The 19856-nt window shown below is 43.6% G+C and overlaps 2 protein-coding genes across 4 annotated transcripts in view; both read left to right on the forward strand.

Moving 5' to 3' along the window:
- Positions 1-210: 210 nt before the first annotated feature.
- On the forward strand, positions 211-5917 carry Wfdc21 (WAP four-disulfide core domain 21). Its single transcript, NM_183249.2, has 3 exons — positions 211-394; positions 2504-2604; positions 5765-5917. The coding sequence occupies exons 1-2, from the start codon at positions 298-300 to the stop codon at positions 2596-2598; spliced, it is 192 nt and encodes a 63-aa protein (NP_899072.1). The 5' UTR covers positions 211-297; the 3' UTR covers positions 2599-2604; positions 5765-5917.
- A 990-nt stretch (positions 5918-6907) lies between these two features.
- Positions 6908-19856, forward strand: part of Heatr6 (HEAT repeat containing 6) — a 30118-nt gene continuing 17169 nt past the window's right edge. The window contains exons 1-8 of one of the 3 annotated variants that reach the window (NM_145432.3): positions 6908-7212; positions 8981-9088; positions 10581-10721; positions 11560-11675; positions 12575-12689; positions 14170-14271; positions 18157-18294; positions 19124-19431. In NM_145432.3, coding sequence (NP_663407.2) covers positions 6994-7212; positions 8981-9088; positions 10581-10721; positions 11560-11675; positions 12575-12689; positions 14170-14271; positions 18157-18294; positions 19124-19431 — 1247 coding nt within the window. In that variant the 5' untranslated portion in view covers positions 6908-6993. Of the gene's footprint in view, positions 7213-7327; positions 7417-8980; positions 9089-10580; positions 10722-11559; positions 11676-12574; positions 12690-14169; positions 14272-18156; positions 19435-19856 lie in introns of those variants that run through there. The other 2 variants (XM_017314468.2, XM_030245843.1) reach the window with 2 other exon arrangements.

The raw sequence follows: 19856 nt of genomic DNA on the forward strand, positions 1-19856 counted from the left end.
CTAATACTTCATTGAAAAGGAACGAGAGTCCCTTACCACCCCAGCTTTCCAACTTTAGGAGGACTATCTGTGGAACAGAGGGTGTTCTGTGGCACGGAGCTTGGCTTGAGTAAGATGGCACTACCCAGGACATACATAGTGTGTGTCCCTGGCAATGCTGGTTTCCAGGCGGGGCTTTGGCTTCTGTGGTGTGCAGGCCCGCCCCTAGCCTTGCTGCCTAGCTCAGTGGGTGAAGAGGTTTAAATTCTGGCAGCTCTTGGCCCTGCTGCGTATTGGCTAACATCCTTCAGCAGCAGCATGAAGCTAGGAGCCTTCCTTCTGTTGGTGTCCCTCATCACCCTCAGCCTAGAGGTACAGGAGCTGCAGGCTGCAGTGAGACCTCTGCAGCTTTTAGGTACGTCTGGGCAAACACGGTTGCACTATTCTTCCTCAAGTGAGGGGTGAGAAGACATCCAGAACCAGTGTGTGCAGGAAGGAGGGAGAAACTGGAGGAAAGAGTTCTCTTTAGGATCCTCCTTGATGGTCACCTCTGAATTCCCCAGAACAGAATCCCTCTTCTGCTTTCCCTCTCTCCATTCCCTGGGTCACCTGACTGGACCCCCCTCCTGCTTGCTCCTCAGCCAAGCTCCCTCTCCCAGACGTCTCCTTCTCTACTGGCGTCTACCTTGACCTGTCTACAGAAAATATTCTTGTAATTATGCTAGACACAGGTCAATCTCAATCTTCTTTACCAATATTATTCTCAGAAAGGGTTTTGTTGCCGTGGGTTTTCATTGTTGTTTGTTTGTATGTTTGCCCAAGCTGGCCAGGAACTGACTGTGTAACCCAGGCTGACCTCAACAACATGGCAATCTTCCTGCTTCATCTTGCTATGCTGGGATTACAAGCACAATCCACCCCATCTTATTTGGCCTCAAAGGACTACTCTTAATCCTCTGCCCATTCTTCCCTTAGCCCTTTTGTGACCACAGCCTCATCAAACTCCTGACACACTCTCCTCTGTAATAAAGTCTCGCCTTTGCAGACTGATGCTGTCTGCCCACCCCTACCCCACAACCCCTATCCTACAGCCAGCCAGCCCTGGATTATCTTGGACTGAATGCTTGCCCCTAAATGTCTTTAGATAGAGTTTAGCCTCTCGTCTTCACTCCATCAACTACCTGTTTTTGAAACAGTTTGCATCTCTTCCGTCCTTTGCCCTCTGTTGCCTCACTGTGTCCATCCCTGATTACTCCACAGCCCTGCCATTGCAAAAGCTTCCCAGAAGCCCTCTCCACCCCCTCTTCCTTCTTGGATGTGCTTACTAGTTGGATCCTGGTTCTGTCTATGCCTTTGCAGCAGATAATCCTCCCAAATGACCTTCTCTCAGTTTATTAAGTGAAATCCCAAATCCACAGGTCCTGATGGCCTGCTTGCCCTTTGCAACATTTATTTCTCCTGTTCCCAAACTCGCCCAGACCTCTACTTGCCAATCCTCCTGACTCCTCCTATTCCAGGGGAACTGGGAGTGGCAGATAATATGTCTAAGGGGTAGGACTTGAAGAGTCAGTCTCTGGTCCTGGGAGTGCCTCTGTAGGTCCTGTGTCCCAGGTCACACACGGACCTCCCCAAAGTTCCACCCTACTACATTTCCCCTTGTGACTTTTTGCATCTTTCCACACAGCACCCCTCCTGCTTTCCCCCACTACTCTTTCTTGACAATATCCCTGTACTCCAAGGCTTACTTTTTCTGACGAACAACAAATAATGTTTTATCTCCTCTGAGCCCTTTGAGTCTTCTAGAACTACCTTGCAGGACACTTGTGAAACACTGCTCTGTCTCCAGTACCTTAGACATAAGTCTTACTTGCATTGGAAGGCTCTAAGAGGCCCTTTTTACATCCATGTCCTTCCTAAATGCTTCATATACAGCAAAATACCATAAATATTTAATGATTGCTCCAACGACTGTGATTAGGGACAAGAGATCTTCAGCTTTCTCACCACAAAGCAACAACAGCACCAGAAACACTTAGGGCTATAAAACAGAGCTAGGGAGACTAACCGCACAGAGTGACTGTAAGGTAACCAGCAAGTCTGAATATGCCCTTCTCTGCTCCATGGACTGTCATGTGGGGGGAAATGATTTCATTTAAGCAACCTTCCTCCTTTCTTTCCACAGATGCAATCCCTCTATCCATGTCTCTAAAGTAGGCTTTCTTTAATGAGATTATGTGTGTGCCTTGTTTTAACAGAAATAGACAGTAACACTTTACAAATGGTATTATGACTTCAGTTAAAAGGAACTGGTGAAATGTACTCCTTAATCGAGGACTGTCGTCCTCAGCACTTGAATCTAAAGCATGGAGGTTTTCATTAGTCTATTTGTCTGTCCTTGAGAGGATAAACTCATCAAGTAATTCAGCTTGACCTTTAGCTGATGATCTGCCTGCCTTAGCCTAGGAGTCCAGGATTAAAGGTTTATTCCACCATGCCTGCTTTCAACTGATCTTTTCTGACATAGGCACCTGTGCTGAGCTCTGCCGTGGTGACTGGGACTGTGGGCCAGAGGAACAATGTGTCAGTATTGGATGCAGTCACATCTGTACTACAAACTAAAAACAGGTAAAAATAAAAATAAAAATTACTGTTCCTCCAAATCTTCCCCAGACCAGGCAAGTTGTACATTTGACTTCCATGGGAATTCTAGAAGTTTGGTAAAATGAAACCTATGTGTTTCCCTATATCTTCTCCTTTTTTCTTCATGAAGAAGCACCTACCAGAGGATGGTGCTTCCCAAACCTTTAGAATAATTTTCCAAACCAGTCTACCCAGGAGAAAAATCAAACTATATTTGAGCAAGAAGTTAAAAAATCACCCCCAAATGATGTCTGTTTATGACTGTGGTATATATTTAACTATGTACAAATATATATTAAAATGAAAATCTTGTGCCTATTTGATTTCTTAACTATTTCGTTTGAAAAGACTTAGTGGACAATTTTGATCTCAGTACTTATCTTCAGCTCCATCTTTGCTTTATCTGTAGCATGTACAATGTATGCTCTTCTACCAGCAATCACTATAAATGTAAGCTTAAAATATTTATTTTATAATTAACATGACTGTATTTTGAATACTGAAATGTGCACACCCTTACTAATTCCTTTGGGATATATCCCAGCATGTATAATTGATGACCAAAGCATACTCTCATGTTGGCCCATATTAACCTAAGCAGATACTTTTTCTGTAAAAATATTTGATGGGATTCATATTATTGCATGTTTCCCTATTTAATTTTCAGTACCCACTAATTTTTTAAAAAAGAATAAAAAGCTACCATGATTAAGTTGTATTAATATGATTAAAATTGTATTAGCAGATTTAGCTTATACTCTAAACACCAAGCTGTCTGAGCCAACGAGATTGATCAGTGGGTAAAAGTTCCTGCTGCCAAGACTGGTGATCTGAGTTTGATCCTTAGGACCCACGTGGTAGAACTGACTCTCAAAAGCTGTCCTCTGTCCTCTACATGTGTGCTATGGCAGGCACATGACTGCACACACACACACACACACACACACACACACACACACACACACATTGAAACATACACACCTGAAACCACATTTTAAATTAAAAACAAAACCCAAAGAGTCAGGAGCCATCACAGGACAAGCTAATAGCTAGCAGGTGATCTTCCTGGAATGGTCTGCCTCGGAGTATAATAACCCATGAGAGATTTGCTCCGATTGGATTTGCATGGCCCAGGAGAAAATCACTTTAGGAAGTATTCCTGCTATTATGTTTTTCCTGTTATTATTAAATATATTTAACAATCCCTGGGTATTAGCCCATCCTTTTGAGCAGATCTCTGCAGATCTACAAAGATGTACTGCCTTATAGTGATGCTATATAGACAAATAGATGACTTAATTCTTTATGATGATCCTATAAGAATTACTAAAATTATTTACTAAGCTCTTTTATAGTGGGACTGCTATTAGATACTTTTCTGATAGTTAAAACTGCAATGAGAACTTTGTCAGTCTCCATTGTGTCACCAATGAATTGCTTCTAGATAGTAACCAGACTTTCTACTACTCAAAGCACATTCCAAAAGGTTGTAAAACCATTAACCAAAGGTCATAAAAAGGGAACTAATGATTTATTATAGATGCTAGGACAGAAGATAAAATATTGACTGGATTTATCTATACAAAACATCACTAATAACTTAGTTATGTTTTTTTAACTCTCAAAGAACTTGTGGAACTTTAACAGGTGATGAATCTTTAGTGGGATAATTACTCCTAATGGATATGCATGTAAACACTCTCTGTTGTAAACTTCAATTTATGATTTGAATTTGTGTAAACTTATGATGAACTTTTTACCATCTGATCATATATTCTGAAAGATATATTAGTGCTAAGGACAAAAAAGAAAACGAAGAACTGGGCTGGGGAGAACTTTTTAGACAGAACACTTTTTAGACAGATCTGAACAGAACTTTTTAGAATAGAACTGAGGATAATTCTTTTAGTCAGGACACAAGAGAACTTTTTAGACAGAATTGAACTCAAGAAGAACTTAGAAGTAAAGGCATATCATTGGGAGAAAAGGCATTGAGAGTAAGAGCATTGCTGTGACATCAGAGCAGGAAGAGAGAGCAAAATGAGGAGAATGCAGAGTGGAATAACTTAAAAACTATAGGTAACATAAAAATCTAAGAGAGCAATGTGCAGAATGCAGAGGGAAAGAGGGGAAAAAAGAAGCTGCATAGAGCAGAAGGAGCAGGCAGGCTTCTCCTTACCATGGAACAGAACAGGTCTTTTCTGAATAGCAAGGCAGGCTTATTCTTATAAAGGAACAAAGCTTTCTTCTTACAAACTTGGGTTTAACTCATTTAGCATTAAAAGGCTAGAAGCGTTTTCTTTCCCTATGCAATAAAGATTGGAGCTCTTTTTCCATGTAGAATCAGTGAGTTCTTTCTGAAACCTGTGCTTGGTCTTTTGCTCCAAATGCATATGTAAGTATAGACATGTGTGTGTAAGTATGTAATTGTGAGAATGTATGCAAGTTGGACACAACTGGTTTTAATGGAAGTGTATAAATGCACATATGTGATTCTGTGTATGAATTTACGTAAGTTTATGCATATTTGCTTATATAAAAGTTTTTCCTTCTGCAAGCATTATTCTCTTCTGGTTCAATAGAAGTTTATTGTTCAATAGCCTGACAAGCAAGAGGCATCTGAACAAAAGGGAAAAGGTTCTAGCAATTAATCCTTTACTTAATCTCCTGCTGTTTTAGGATGAGGTGCTAAGTGCCAGAGACTGCAGTTTCTGGCCTCAGGAACATAGAAGGCAGGTCAGCTACAGTAGCACAGTAACTTGGACTTACATAAGTGAACTTTTAATTATTATACTACAACCCTAAATATCTCACAAGACAAAAGTCGTACCCTCCGCCAGTGATCTTCCCCCCTCTGCTACCTCAAGGAGAACCAACAAGAAAGAAGACCCCACCGGGGCTGGCCCCCAGCACCAAAGTGTTCATGTTCAGAGTATTTATCTATCCAGCCCACCTGTAGTGCTTTCTGGCTTTCTGATGGTGCTATGGATTTCCAGCATCAAGATCTAATGTTTCTCATTGCACTCTGGGCAGTAGCCAGGTACCCAAAACAGCAGGTCTCGTGTATAATTTTTATATCTATTTCTCCAACAAAGAATTTTCTCAAAGGCCATCTTCCCTGATTACTGTTCATTTCTTCCTATAGCTTCTACCTGGAAAAAAAAATGTGTCTGTTTGGAGCTCTGTGACCAAGAAAACAGTTGAAAATGGAGGCCATGTATGGAGATTACAAGCAGCACAGTGGAGTGGGACAAGGAGTTGTTTCTTTTAATAAATCATTAATGTAAAAGTCTCAACACTTCTTGAGTTATTTTCTTGGAGGTTGTTATGGTTTGAATATGACACGTCTCCCTGGTCCATAGTTGATTGTACTGTTTGGGAAGAAGGGGCCATGCTGGAGGAGATAGGTCAACGGGGTATTTTGTCCTGGGCTTGACATGTTTCTTGTTGTTTCCTGGTTGCTTTAGGTGAGAAGCCTCAACCAAATACCCCTGCTGTCACGATCATTCTCCTTTACTACAAAGCAGCAGATTCAGTCAAGCATAGCCTTAAACCACCTAAAATAGTGCACCAAAAAATTAATAATAATAATAATAATAATAATAATAAATCCTCCTTCCTTTAAACTGTTCCTCTCAGTTATCTAATCCTAATCGTGAAAAAGCTACTAATGTCAATACGTTAAGTTTTTGTCTTAGTCAGGGTTTCTATTCCTGCACAAACATCATGACCAAGAAGCAAGTCAGGGAGGAAAGGATTTATTCAGGTTACAATTTCCACATTGCTGTTGATCGCCAAAGGATGTCAGGACAGGAACTCAAGCAGGTCAGGAAGCAGGAGCTGATGCAGAGGACATGGAGGGATGTTACTTACTGGCTTGCTTCTTCTGGCTTGCTCAGCCTGCTCTCTTATAGAACCAAGACTACCAGCCCAGAGATGGTCCCACCCACAAGGGGCCCTTCTCCCTTGATCACTAATTGAGAAAATGCTCCACAGCTGGATCTCATGGAGGCACTTACTTCCCCAACTGAAGCTCCTTTCTCTGTGATAACTCCAGCTTGTGTCCTATCAGAACATCAAGAGTAGAAGGAAGCCATATAGCTCACTTTTCTGTCACTGCCATGTAGAAGAGTGCTCTCCAACTCCAGCCAGAATCTGAAACTCTAGCAACGTCAGCCCTGCCCAAGAGCAAACTTTCTGAGAGGGTAAGGGGTGGTGGGTGGCCTTATTTCTGCTGCCTTTTACCTATCCTAATCACAGAACGACTTGCAACCTACAGTTCAAATGATGGCTTTCCGGAACTGGAGCACACACCCAGGCCCTGCCCCAAGCGGTGCCCCGGAAGTATTTCCCAGGCTTTCTCACGGAGGAAAAATGGCGGCGGTGCAGGTCGCCGCCTCTCTTCCTTGTGGGCAGCCGCGAGAGGCCCCGCGGGAACTGTCGCCGGAGCAGGACGATGGGTTCCGCCGCTTGTCTGCCAGGCTCCGCGCGCTGCAGCCGGATGACAGCACCGTGTCCCGCATGGAGATTCACCTGCTCTTCGACCAGCTCATCTCCGAGAACTACAGCGAGGGCGGCGGCGTGGCCCCCGAGGTAGGCGGCGCGCCTCATCCTGCCCGGACAACGGCTGGTTCCTCCCTCCGGCCCCTCCGGCTCTCACCCACGTCCCGGATGACTTAGTTCCAGGCTGGCTTTCTCCCTCGGTCCGTGCCATATCTCTCTGCCCTCCATCTGAAAGCTTGCAAGCCAGCATCTTTTCAAAGGCTTCTGCTCTGACGCCCTCAGCTGCCATCCCTGGTGAGCGACTCCGGGAATGTCGGAGCGAGGGTAGTCTTAGTTGATTTCGCTGATGTACGCACTGAAGCTCACAAGAGATCCAGCGTCACGGTTTGGGCAAATGGCAGAGCTAGATTGGAACCTAAATTTGTCGTAAGGCCTGTATTTTCTGTTTTGTTTCGGCACTAGCTCTCGTTTGCTTCCACTTCTCCTGTCAGGATCATCTCATTCATACACATCCGCTCTTGTATATCACTGATTCCCAGAACCCCTGAGCCAGTCCTACCTGCGAGCATCTCAAACTTGATAGCTCGTATAGATGAATACATTGTCTCCCATACTCCTAATCCCCTATTCATTCTACCCTACCCCACCCCAAATACACACAAGGCATGCACACTGCTTCTTTTCTTTACCCTGGAGCCTGTTGGATTAAAATTCTTCAGTCTGTCTCAAACATGTTTCTCAGTTCACACTCTTCTCTCCCTAGTCTCTCACTGATCTTCCTCTATTCTAGCCCCATTCCAGACTATTCTTTGCCAGAGTCTGCTATTGGAAAAACAAAAACAAAAAACAAACAAAACGCATACAAGTGTACGCATAATCAGAGATTTTCTATGTATATTGGCAAATGGCAGAAGCAAGCGGCCAAACAGTAAGAGAAAAATATGGGGCTTAAGGATGTAAAGGGGAAAAGAATCCCGAGCAGCTCACCACGGATAAGGGAGCAGAGTGGAACTAAGTGAAATTAAGGGAGCTTTTTATTTATATACTTGGCTATTTTGCACAACAACAACAACAAAATGTGTGCCTTTCCATTCTTCTCTCCTTGTTCTCCTCTTGGGTTCAGTCACTTGGCACTTGGTGCCTCGGGTTCAGGCACCTGAGGACATTGCGCATCTCTGAGAGTTCCCCCACTCCATCCCCTCCCCTTGTTCTTTGATTACTTGTCTGTCTGGCAAAGTTCTATTTGTTCTTCAGATCTTCTTTGTTATCTTTCTGTCTCCCTCTCGAGGAGACAAGTTCTCTGTGGTTCAGGGAAGTGTTTGGTTCATCTTTGGAGTCAAAAAAAAAAAAAAAAAAAATACCTAGCCTACTGCCTGACACGTACTATATGCCCAGAGCCTTTCTGTTCATTAAGCATCTGTAGATGGTGTAATCTGTGGATAGCATCCTCTCCTCTCTCTCTCTCTCTCTTTCTCTCCCTCTCTCTCTCTCTCTCTCTCTCTCTCTCTCTCTGTGTGTGTGTGTGTGTAAGTGTTATTTCTGATTTGCCCAATAGCATTGCATGCTTGGCTCATTTGGTATTTTTAGCTGTAGCTGTAGCATGTGCGTTTCTGTGTTGGCATTTATTTAATAGCACTGTATGGTAAAAAGCGCTTTTCCTTTCCTTTAGTCCTAACAAATTTTTGTTAACTTCATTCCTCCAGCCCCCACTTTCTGCCTCATCTTTGACTCGGATATTTTTTTTTTTCTCATTGAGTGTGGAACAGTCAGTGAGCTTTTCCGTTTGACTATGGGATTTGGGGATGTTCACTTGGCTAACAGGTGCATTTATCTTTGTTTTCCTTTTTTTTTTTAATAGGATGTCAGTGCTCTTCTTGTGCGAGCTTGTCAGCTGGTGCCTCTTAACCAGAATCACCTTGTGAGCAAAGTGTGTCAACTGATCCATCGTTTGCTTAACAGATTACAGGTAATCCTGTATGTAACCTGAAGGCTCAGATCAGGGAATACCACACCCGTTGTAGATCTGATAGGCTCACCTTTTGGTTTTGTTCTGAGACGGGATCTGAGCTCCGGTTGGCCCGAGAACTTTCTGATCTTTGTGTTCACTTTTTAAAGTGTTGGAATTGCAGATGTTTGTTGCTACACCCAAGTCAGTTGTCTAATCTTTTGAAAAGCCTGGAAAAGCAAAATGTCTTGGGCTGGGAATGTAACTCAGTGAATTACATTCACTTAGAGCCTTAGCCCCCTGGCAGACATGAGGCCATGGGTTCAATCCCAGCATCAGTACCACCAAAACAAAACCAAAACAAAACCAGTGCTTAGTAAGAGTACATCATTATATCCAAATGCAACTGACCAAATATATATTCTGATTTGAGAAATTGTAGACTTTTGCTTATGAGAAATATTCTTTTATGTTTGGTTCAATAAGCTAACATCACTCATGCCATCTTAGGTTTTTGGGGTCTTGTTTATTTGTTTTGTTTTCTCATGAAAAATAGAATTGACCAAGATATATCCCAGAACAAAATTACATGATTCCCCATTTCTTTCCTACCAATATTTTTTCCTGAAATTATTATTTTTGCAATCTACATAAAACCCCCAAAGTATCTTGGGATCAGAGAGCCGCAGGATAAAAAGTCCATAGTTATTTCTGTGAAGGTCTCTTCTGCAGTTCTCCGTCTGTAAAAGTTCTGAGTGAGTCCCTGAGTAGATGACTATATGGATATCAGCATTGTGTCAGCCCGAATCCTTTGGACTGCAAGAGAAGAGGGCATCCAATAGAACCAGAACCCTGTGGACAGGGAGTAAGATGCGTGCTGAGGTGTAACCAGCTGCATGTCTTACAGGAGCTGAGGAGTTTCCAGAATGTCACAGGTGGCTGTGGGGGGTGGGGGGTGGGGTGGCTTCTGAGTTCTTACTGTTGTCCAGTGTGCTTCATCTTTGTGACACTGGCAGCTGGAAAACTTCCCATCACCTGTGGCACCTGCCGCCCATAGCCAACTTCTAGCATTCGATGATACTATATATGAACTTAAGTGTCTGTAATTTGTTTTTTTGGTTAGCCTACTCTCTCTCTCAAGAGGATTATAAACTCTGTGGGGGCAGGAATGTGTCATATCTTCTTGGTATGTTCCTCACATCATGACAGATAAAGAGTAGGTTATTTAGCAGACATGTTTATTTGCTGTGTATTAGTTGAGTAACTACTATGTATTAATCAAATTTAATTGAACTAAGACATTTCAGTGTATTGACTCTTATATCTGCATTTATATCTGTCAGTTTCTGATTGGTTCCAGGAAAAGTTACAAGGACTACCAGATTCTACTTTGGAGAGATCACAGGGGCAGAATGAAGGAGACAGTGGGGCAAGGAGGTCTCCCCTATCCTGATCAGACTTGCCCATGCGTTCTCTTAAGTGAGAGCATCTCTGTTTTCTCCTTTCTCGGCAGGTGGTTGTGGATGAGCCAAACTTAGATTTCCTGTTGACCTACACGATCTCCGCTCTTCAACAGTGTAGCTCTTGGACACACATGGAAATTCTTCAAGCCCTGGCAGCTCTGGTTTACTGCAATGGCTCAAAATGTCAAAAGGTAGTGTCTTAGGTTCTGTTCTGTGATATACATAATGAACAAAAGCAACTTGGGGAAGAAAGGGTTTATTTCATTTTACAGCTTATAGCCCCATCATTAAGAGAAGCCAGGGCAGGAACTATAGCAGAAAGCATGGAGAAATGCTGCTTACTAGCTTGCTCTCTTTAGCCTACTCAGCTGCTTTTTTATACAACACAGGCCCAACTGCCTAGTCCTAGGGATGCCACCACTCACAGTGGGCTGGTACCTTCTACATTAGTTAGCAATTAAGAACATGCCCCACAGACATTCCTGCAGGCCAATCTGATGGAGAAAATTCCCCAGTTGAGGTTTCCTCTTCCCAGGTGACTATAGGTTTGTGTCAGGTTAACTACTGAAGCTAACTATGACAGGTAGTTCAAACTATTATGTCTTTCCTTTGAAAGGCTAGTAGCACAGACTTGAGAGCCAAGATGCCTATTTTCCAGTTTCCATCCTGTCTCTAATTGCGTGTATAGCCTAGGGAATTTCTTACTGAATGCCCTGGAGCCTTGTTTATTCAGGTATGAAATAGATGCTCCAAGGATGAAGTGAGATAGTATTTGGCACTCTATTAACTGTCAACCATTATTATCATCACCCTTTGCCCATGTAGCCAAGACTAAAGAACCCCAGCAATGACCTAGTAATGATTCTTACCACTGATTTCTGGCATACGTTTTGGGTAGCCATTGAAGGATTTACCTAATAGTTCATTTTTTGATAGCTAACTGCCTTTTAGTTATGAAACTATTGTCTAAACAAGTACATTCTTCCTAGAAGCTGTTCTCAGACCCACTCTGTTGATAATTTGTTTCAGCATCTCCCAGACTTGCTGGGCAAGAGTGGCCTCTTGATGAAATTGAGTGATTTATCTCACTCTGACCCTGAAGTCAGGAGAGCTGCAGTACACTGTATGGCAAACTTATGTCTCAGGTATGTGGATCCAGGTTTCCCAGTAATAGAAGGTAAGACCTCTCCTGGGCCCTCTGTAGGTTGTTCTGTCTGCCTGAAGCCAACTTAGAAAAGTGACATAGCCTAAGCTATGCCTGGTGGCACATTCCTGTAAACCTAGCACTAAAGAGCCGAGACAAGAGGATGCTGTTCCGCATAGCAAGTCCCAGACCAGCTTGGGCTCCAAGCTTTTATTTTGACAGAAAGAAAAGGACCCTAATTTACATTCCCCATGCCATTCAACAAGGTTATCTTATTGTTTGTTTTTAAAAACTATCAAGAAGTGAAGGGAGAAATGCATTCTGGAAGTGTAAAGGCGTGTAATATGTCAGTTTTATTTTCCGCCAATGTAAATTTTAACCATATTCTTTTAGAAAGAATATTCATGTGAGTTTAGGCTCTTGTGAGTTTCTGTTAAGTTCAGTTTCTTCTTTAAGAAGATGGAGCAGGTCTGTAGTATGCAATAGCGAACAGGCAGCACACACTTGACCTTGTCTCTGGGTAGCACTGCACCGTCCAGTGCCTAGGAAGGCAGCCTCAGTCTTTCTCCAAAAGATCTGTCTGCACTATTTCCCTCCTGTGACTGAAGGGCAAAACCAAAACAGATCTTTTCTTCCCCACATTTCCTGAACTACACTTCTGTGACGTTTTCCTATAGAAATTTCTCTTCCTTCTTCATGTGTGTTCAAGCCTGTGCAGGACAGCAGTAACTAGTCATGCAGGACAGCAGTAACTAGTCATCCAAGAGTGCCGTTTCTGGAGTACAGCAGTGTTCAGGGCGTGTTCCAGACTTAGCGGTCTGCATTGCCGTTGCTAATGCTCGCTCTTCTGGAAGCACCACTTCAAAGGCGACTGAATTGTCTCCTCTACATGTGTTTCAGTGTGCCAGGACAGCCATACTTGGAGGAGCCCTACCAGCATGTCTGCTTCCAAGCTTTCTTGACCATTTTACAGTCTCCAAAATCGTCTGATATGGATGATATAACATTTTGCATGGTAGGTGGGGCTGCTACTTGGCATCAGAGTATTGCAGGCATAGGACAGAAGCTTCAGGGTGTGTGTGTGTGTGTGTTTGTGTGTGTGTGTGTGTGTGTAAATGGTGTCTCTATTCAGTGGCAGAAGTCAGATCTGTGTGTGTGTGAATGGTGTCTATATGTCAGCAGCACTGAAGTCACACCTTTGGACTCAAATGATAAGGATCAGTTTTACTTGTTTTGGTTTGCTCTCAGTTTTGTTTTGACAACTTAAAAGCCCATATTCTTTCTCCTTCCCTGTCTAAAAACAATACAATGATTATGACTGATTTTATTAAAAGGGAGGAAATCTGCTCAACAATATCCTTTCTAATGACAACTACGATAATGTGTGGGCATATTTTAAATTAAGCATACATTTCAAACACTGTAGATCCAAGATAATAAAAGTTATTTTGGGCACCTGGCCCATACCCAAGCCCAGGAAGCTTCATTCCTTGGGCTGAATGAGCAGCAGGTTTACCATTTCGTGGGCTGTTTTATAGCCCTCTGCTTTTTGAAGGTTTAATGCCTCTTGGACAGCTTTCCAGTGCACATTTATATATGCGTCATGGTTTCTAAGGGCAACAAATGGAATAATTTGGTCAGATTATGCCCTGTTGCCTCCATGTTCTACCCTAAAATTGCACTGATAAAACCATATTGCGGGGCTCTTATGCGGTGCACAGATACAGCATTTAACGTGTGTGACCTAGTCATGTCCTTGTTGTTATCTTTCAGTTAGCAAGCATTAGCTTCTGGTATCATCATTGTAACTATAATCCTGAAAATTAACTTTCCCCACTATTTTAACAAGTCTCCAGGTCACACCCTGCCCTGAACAGATTATTACTGAAGGACAGAGCCCTGGAGATGAGGTTACTGAGCTGAGAAATCTGTGGTGATCGGAGCTGCCCTTCCACCCTCCCATGCCTCGCCTTCCCGAGCCACTCAGGGTGCTTTCTTACAGAGATCTTCCCTTCACCTCTCTGGTCCTTTAAAAGTTTTTAATGGCACTTTAATATGTGTATGTGATCATGTGGGCATGCCATAGCACTTGTTTTGAGGTCAGAGGACGTTGGAGAAGTTGTTTGGTTCTGTCTTTCCACCATGTGGGTCCTGGGAACTGAAATTAGGTCTCCAGGCTTGGAAGCAGGTGACTGTCCCTGCTAAGCCGTCCCACGGGCCCTCCGCACCCTTCCCATGCTCTCCGCTGCTCCCTTTCTGGCTCATCATTTATACCTGGTTTATGTGTGTGTACAGTAAGACTACTCAGTAGAGAACTCTCCTGGAAAGTGGCCCAGAGTGCTCATGGGTCTGTTCTCAGGGTCCTCATCTCTGCCGAGTGCTCCAAAAAAGTTTTCACCATCTAGGGGACTTTTTCCTCTTCCATTCTAAGTGGTCCCAGAGGAGCCAGATTTTATCCTTCCTTCTAACTTGCATCTCTGCCTCCCCACCCTCAGCTGTTACAGAATGCACTGAAAGGCATACAGTCGCTTCTCAATGGTGGGAAGATGAGGCTGACGCAGACCGAGCACCTGGGAGCGCTTCTCGCTGTGCTGAAGGTGAGGCAGGGGTCCGAGGGTCCTCACTTCCTGTTTCACACCTCAAGTGTGGGGCTGCCCATATCCTCTCCTCTCTTCAGCTAACTGTGGGGTATAAGAATTTCTCACATGGGTCAGGCAGTGGTGGCGCACACCTTTAATTCCAGCACTTGGTGGGCAGAGGCAGGGGGATTTCTGAGTTTGAGGCCTGCCTGGTCTACAGAGTGAGTTCCAGAACAGCCAGGGCTACACAGAGAAACCCTATCTCAAAAAATCAATTTAAAAAAAAAAAAAAAAGATTTCCTCACATGGATTTTAAGAGCAGAATAAAATATTCATGTTCAAGCATTCTCAGATAAAAGAGATTAAGAGCAGAAGACAACCACTATCAAGCAAATATATCAAAGTTTTAAGAAGTACTTTTGAATCTTACAAATCTATGATGAGATACGAGCTGTAGATAATTTAATTACAGATTATCGTGAACCCACCTTCATCTGTGTGTTCTGAAGGAGCTGTCATGATTAGCCTCTGAGTCTACACTCAGTAGGAAAGTCAGGCCACCCTGAGAGGCCCAGCACCCTTCAATTCATCCAGGGAGTCAGAGCCTCAGTGTTCACCTCAGGTCAAAGACGTTTGTTACAGTCTAGCTTCGTGACCAATATCTTAGTTATTTTCTCTTAACCCCTGAATAAGGACAGGCAGATATTACAATGGTTTGAATATGCTTAGCCCAGGGAATGGCACAATCATGAGATATGGCCTTGTTGGAGTAGCTATGGCCTTGTAGGAAGTGTATCACTGTGGGGATGGGTTTTGAGACGCACCTCCTAGCTGCCTGGGACACAGTCTTCTTCTGGCTGCCTTTGGATCAAGATGTAGAACTCATGGTTCCTCCAGCATCAAGTCTGCCTACAGGATGCTGTGCTTCCCCACCATGATGATAATGGACTGAACCTGTAAACCAACCCCAACTAAATATTGTCCTTTATAAGAGTTGCCTTGGTCATGGTGCCTCTTCACAGCAATAGAAACCATAATTAAGATAGAAGTTGGTACCAAGGACTGGGGTATTGCTGTGATAGGCTTGACCATGTTTTTGTTTGGAGGAATGTGCATTTGGGGACTTTGGATTTGGAAAGCAGTGGGATGCTTTAAGTGGGGCTCAGTGGGCTAGTTCAGTAGGAATCTGGAAGACATCGATGCTGAGAATGATTTGAGTTGTGGGGCCTGGCTCCAGATGTTTCAGAGGAGGATTTTAGTATGTGGCCTAGAGACTCTTGTGATATTTTGGTGAAGAATGTGGTTGCTTTTTGCCTTTGTCTGAAAAGTGTGCCTGAGGCTAAGGTGAAAAGATTCAGATTGATTACATTGACAAAGGACATCTCAAATCAATCAAGTTTAGACTCTGTCCTGCGGTTCACTTTTGTAAGGAGCATTTTGATCAAGCGTAGCAAGCTTAGAAAGGAAAAATACAAAATTTATGGTTCAAGTATTAAATGGGCAGCAGGAAGTGCAACGGAGCTAAGTCCTGTGTTCAAGGATATTAAATGGACTTTAGGGAGTGGTGACCTCAGGACAAGGTCCCTCCCAGCTGAGCTTATTGTTTATGTGTTTGCAGTTGATTAAGGGATAGTTATATGATCCAGATCTTGGGGCTTTTGTTCTGAATCTTGAGGCATAGTGGCCATGAAAAGTTTAGGTCCAAGCCTGGTGGAGCGCCTTTAATCTCAGCACTTAGGAGACAGGCATGCAGATCTCTGAGTTCAAGTTCTGTCTACAGAGCAAGTTCCAAGACAGCCAAGCTTAGACAGTGACAGAGTACACAAAGCTGGTGATGATGTATAGAACAAGGGGCCATGTTCCAGCCCCGGAAAGCAGCAGAACTCAGCAGCTCTCACCATGTGGCTCTGGCTTTAGAGTCAAGAATAGAAGGGACTAATGGGACAATCGATGCTGGTTAACTAGAGCTAAGAAATTAGTGGTGATTAAGGAGAGGCCAGTATCACTGAGATGAAATCTTCTGGGAAGTGCTTTCTGAGAGCACAAAGAAGCCATGTTCCAGAAATAGCTAAGGTTGCACCTCGTGCTGCAGCTGGACTTGGTAACATGTAAGAGTCACCCAGATGGTACTGTTTTGAAGTCATGAGGGGATCATGGAGAGAAGCTGAGACTCGGCACTGTGAGAGTCCAGGAAAGGCCATTGGTGAAGATGCAGCCTCTGTTGCAGTGGACAGCTCAGGACTAAAGGGATCATGCAAAGAAGCTGAGGCTTGGCACCATGAAGAGAGCCTATGAGAGGCTATTGGTGAAGCCTAGTTGCAGGGAAGACCCCAGTGTATTAGAGATGCCAGTACCATGGGATGAGTACCAAGAACAGCAGCAATGGAGTGGAGTCAACTAGATCCTGGAGTGCTACAGAAGGCACAGCTGGAGAAGTGACCCAAGTCCTTTGGAGGAGCCCAGAAGATCATGTGTGGATCCCAGACATTAAAACAAGAAACTATGAAGTTCAAGTTACCTTAGAGGCGTCAAGATATTAAAGATGCCAGAGCCATGGGATACCTGCCGAGGAAAACTGCTAACAGTGGTACAAGCTCAGGAGAAAGAAGCTGTTGCAGTCAACAAAGATGAAGGGAGCTGTAGATCTGAAAAGCTCATTAATATCAGATATAGAGATGCAATGTTTGGAATTTGCCCAGCTGGTTTCCTGTCTTGCTCTGGTCCAGTATTTTCTCAATGTGACGTTTTGAATGGTAGTGTATATCCTCTGATGTTGAAGTATGTGATCTGCCTCTTGATTCTGGTTTTATAGGAGATTACAGTTAAGAGATTACATAAATCTCAGAGGAGCCTTTGAACTTTGGACTGTTAACATTGTTGAGATTGTGATAGACTATGGGGAGTTTTGAAGTTGCATTATACTATAGCTAGGTATAGCTTCCATAGACTCATGTGTTTGAAAGGGAGTGGCACTATTAGGAGGTGTGACCTTGTAGGAAGTGTGTCACTGTGGGGGGTGAGCTTTAAGACCCCCCCCCCCAGCTGCCTGGGAGACAGTTCTGGATACCTTCAGATGAAGAAGTAGAACTCATGGCTCCTCCAGTACCACCTCTACCTGCCCGATGCCATGCGATGCCATGACGATAATGAATTGAACCTCTGAAAACCAGTCCCAATTAAATGTTTGCTTTATAAGAGTTGTCTTGGTCATGGTGTCTCTTCACAGCAATGCAACCCCAACTAAGACGGATATGGAAATACATAAAAATACATACAAAATATATAAAAATACATAAAAATGATATATTAATGGCTAGAGAAATGGCTCAGTGGTTAAATGTGCTTGTTCCTTTCACAAAGGACCCAACACATACCTGGTGACTCACGCCGTTCACAACTCCAATTCCAGGGTATCCAACCCCTTCTTCTCACCACTGCAGTCTCTGTGTACCCACATGGTCTACATACATGCAGATGGAATACTCATGCACATAAATCTAAAGAGGAATAAAGGATTGGGATTTAGAAGAAGAATAAATTGGCTTAAACAGTTTTTGATTAATAAAAAATAACTGGATAAAAGTGATTTGACAAACAAACAATCATAGATGCTCTAGTCTAATCTGGTGAGGCCAGTGCAGACCCAGCTGCAGCTAGATAAAACTAAGCTCTTCCCCATCCCAGTACTTGCCACGCCCAACCCTGCTTGGCTTCTGAAATTAGATGAAGTCAGGAACATGGAGGTAGGGGAGGATGAGATTCAACACTCCTTAGAGCACCCACCTTCCAGTATTTGCTGTCTCATTCTTATTCTATAATAGTTTTGAAACATTAATCTGCTTGTGTTCTGATGAGAACATGTGATTTATATGGAGTTTGTTTTCCCTCACTTTCCACTGTTAGAAAGCCATGTTTCACGGACTCCCTGGATTAAACATAGAGATGCCCGCAGTGCTATACCCAACTCCACTTCCTCAGTATGATGGGCGATCTCCTGTTAAACCCCAGCAGCCAGAATCCACTACTGCTCGATCATCTGCGGTATGTGTCTGTCCACTGAGATTTCAGCTGTGGAGCATTCGAGTGCTTGCCTGTAGCTATGAATGCTTTTTGTGATTTGCTTCCCAGCTGCCTCAAGAAGCCACTGAGAGCTTGTTTGCAAGTTAGTGTGGTTAATATAGAAATTTTAAATCAGTCAGATTTCTAAGAGTGCCAGTTGGAGCACGCTGTGCTTCCGTTGTCTGGGCAGTATAACTGCTACAAGCACTTCCTTTACATCCAACACTGAGAGCTCATTGCTCGGCCTCTCCAAACCAAGAAGAATCAATACACTCCTGTGTGTAAAGGACCGGCTGTCACAGGTACCCGAGTGCAAAAACAGGCAAGGACTCACCACAGAAGCAGCTGGGTGTGGCTGTGTTCCAGTAAACCTTAGAAATGGAAGCCTTTGGGTCATAATGTGGCAGCTCTTCCCTAGAGCCATTGTGAAGTCCACCAGCCTGTCAGGTCACTGTCCCCACCATGCTACTGTCATATTTCCCTGCCTTTCTAGACGGCTGTCTCTTCCCTCAGTTCCCTTGGCCACTCTGAAGCATACAGGTGTATGTCCAGTAGTGTTCGTCATGCATCACGCCGGGCATGTCACGCCACTCTCTGATTTTTGTCCTTGTCACTTTTCCTCGTACAGCATGTGTGAACATCCCCAGTCAGTTTCAAATGAAAAAGTACCAGTGATTTCAGTGAAAAGTAGTTTTTGGATGACTATCATAATGTATATGTGCAAATATCTATTTATACACATAGGCATGTGTGTGTGTGTGTATATATGTATGTATGTATGTATTTTGTCTTTGTTTGTTCTTAAAATCAGAATAAAAAGAAAAAACACAAAGTAAAAACAAAGAAAACTCAACAAGGAGAGAAAGCGGAGGAGGAAGAGGAGGAGCCCTGTGGTGAAGTGGAAGCAGCACCAGGGCTCAGCATGGACCAGGCGAATGTGAGTGGCGAGAGCGCCTGGTGCTCCTCCCCGTGGGGCTCCCAGGGTTTGCCTGTGGATGGAGGCAGAGCTGCCGGAAGAGAGCAGGCCTCCTTGCCCTTCGCCTCCTCCAGCTGGAAGAGAGTCAGCAGCAGTGAGTCAGACTATTCGGATGCAGAAGGAGGCATGCAGGGTAAAATGAGGTAGTAGTATTTTGTTACGATATTTTACCTGACATTTTTAGTTGCATGTGACTTTTAGAACGTGCCTGCCATGTGGCACTGGCCTTGACGTCTCTTTCATGTGTGGCTTTGTACCACTTGGGTTCCTGGCCACTTGCTGGACCTGCCTTGTGAATGCTGCTGTCTGGTCTGTTCATCTTATTAGCCTCTAGGCCTCTCCAGAGTGCACTCACAAGTCTTTTTGTTCTGGAAAACTTTTCTGACACCTCCCTCTGGCCTAAGCTCTCAGTTACATGACCCCATCATTAATCTTTGCCCTAGTGCCATGGAAAGTGTGTGGCAGTTCTTTCTTTTTTTTGTAAAGATTTTATTTGTTTATTATGCATACAGTGTTCTGCATGCATATATGCCTGCATGTCAGAAGAGAGCACCAGATCTCATCATAG

Source organism: Mus musculus, chromosome 11, assembly GCF_000001635.26.
Source record: "Mus musculus strain C57BL/6J chromosome 11, GRCm38.p6 C57BL/6J".
NCBI lineage: Eukaryota > Metazoa > Chordata > Mammalia > Rodentia > Muridae > Mus > Mus musculus.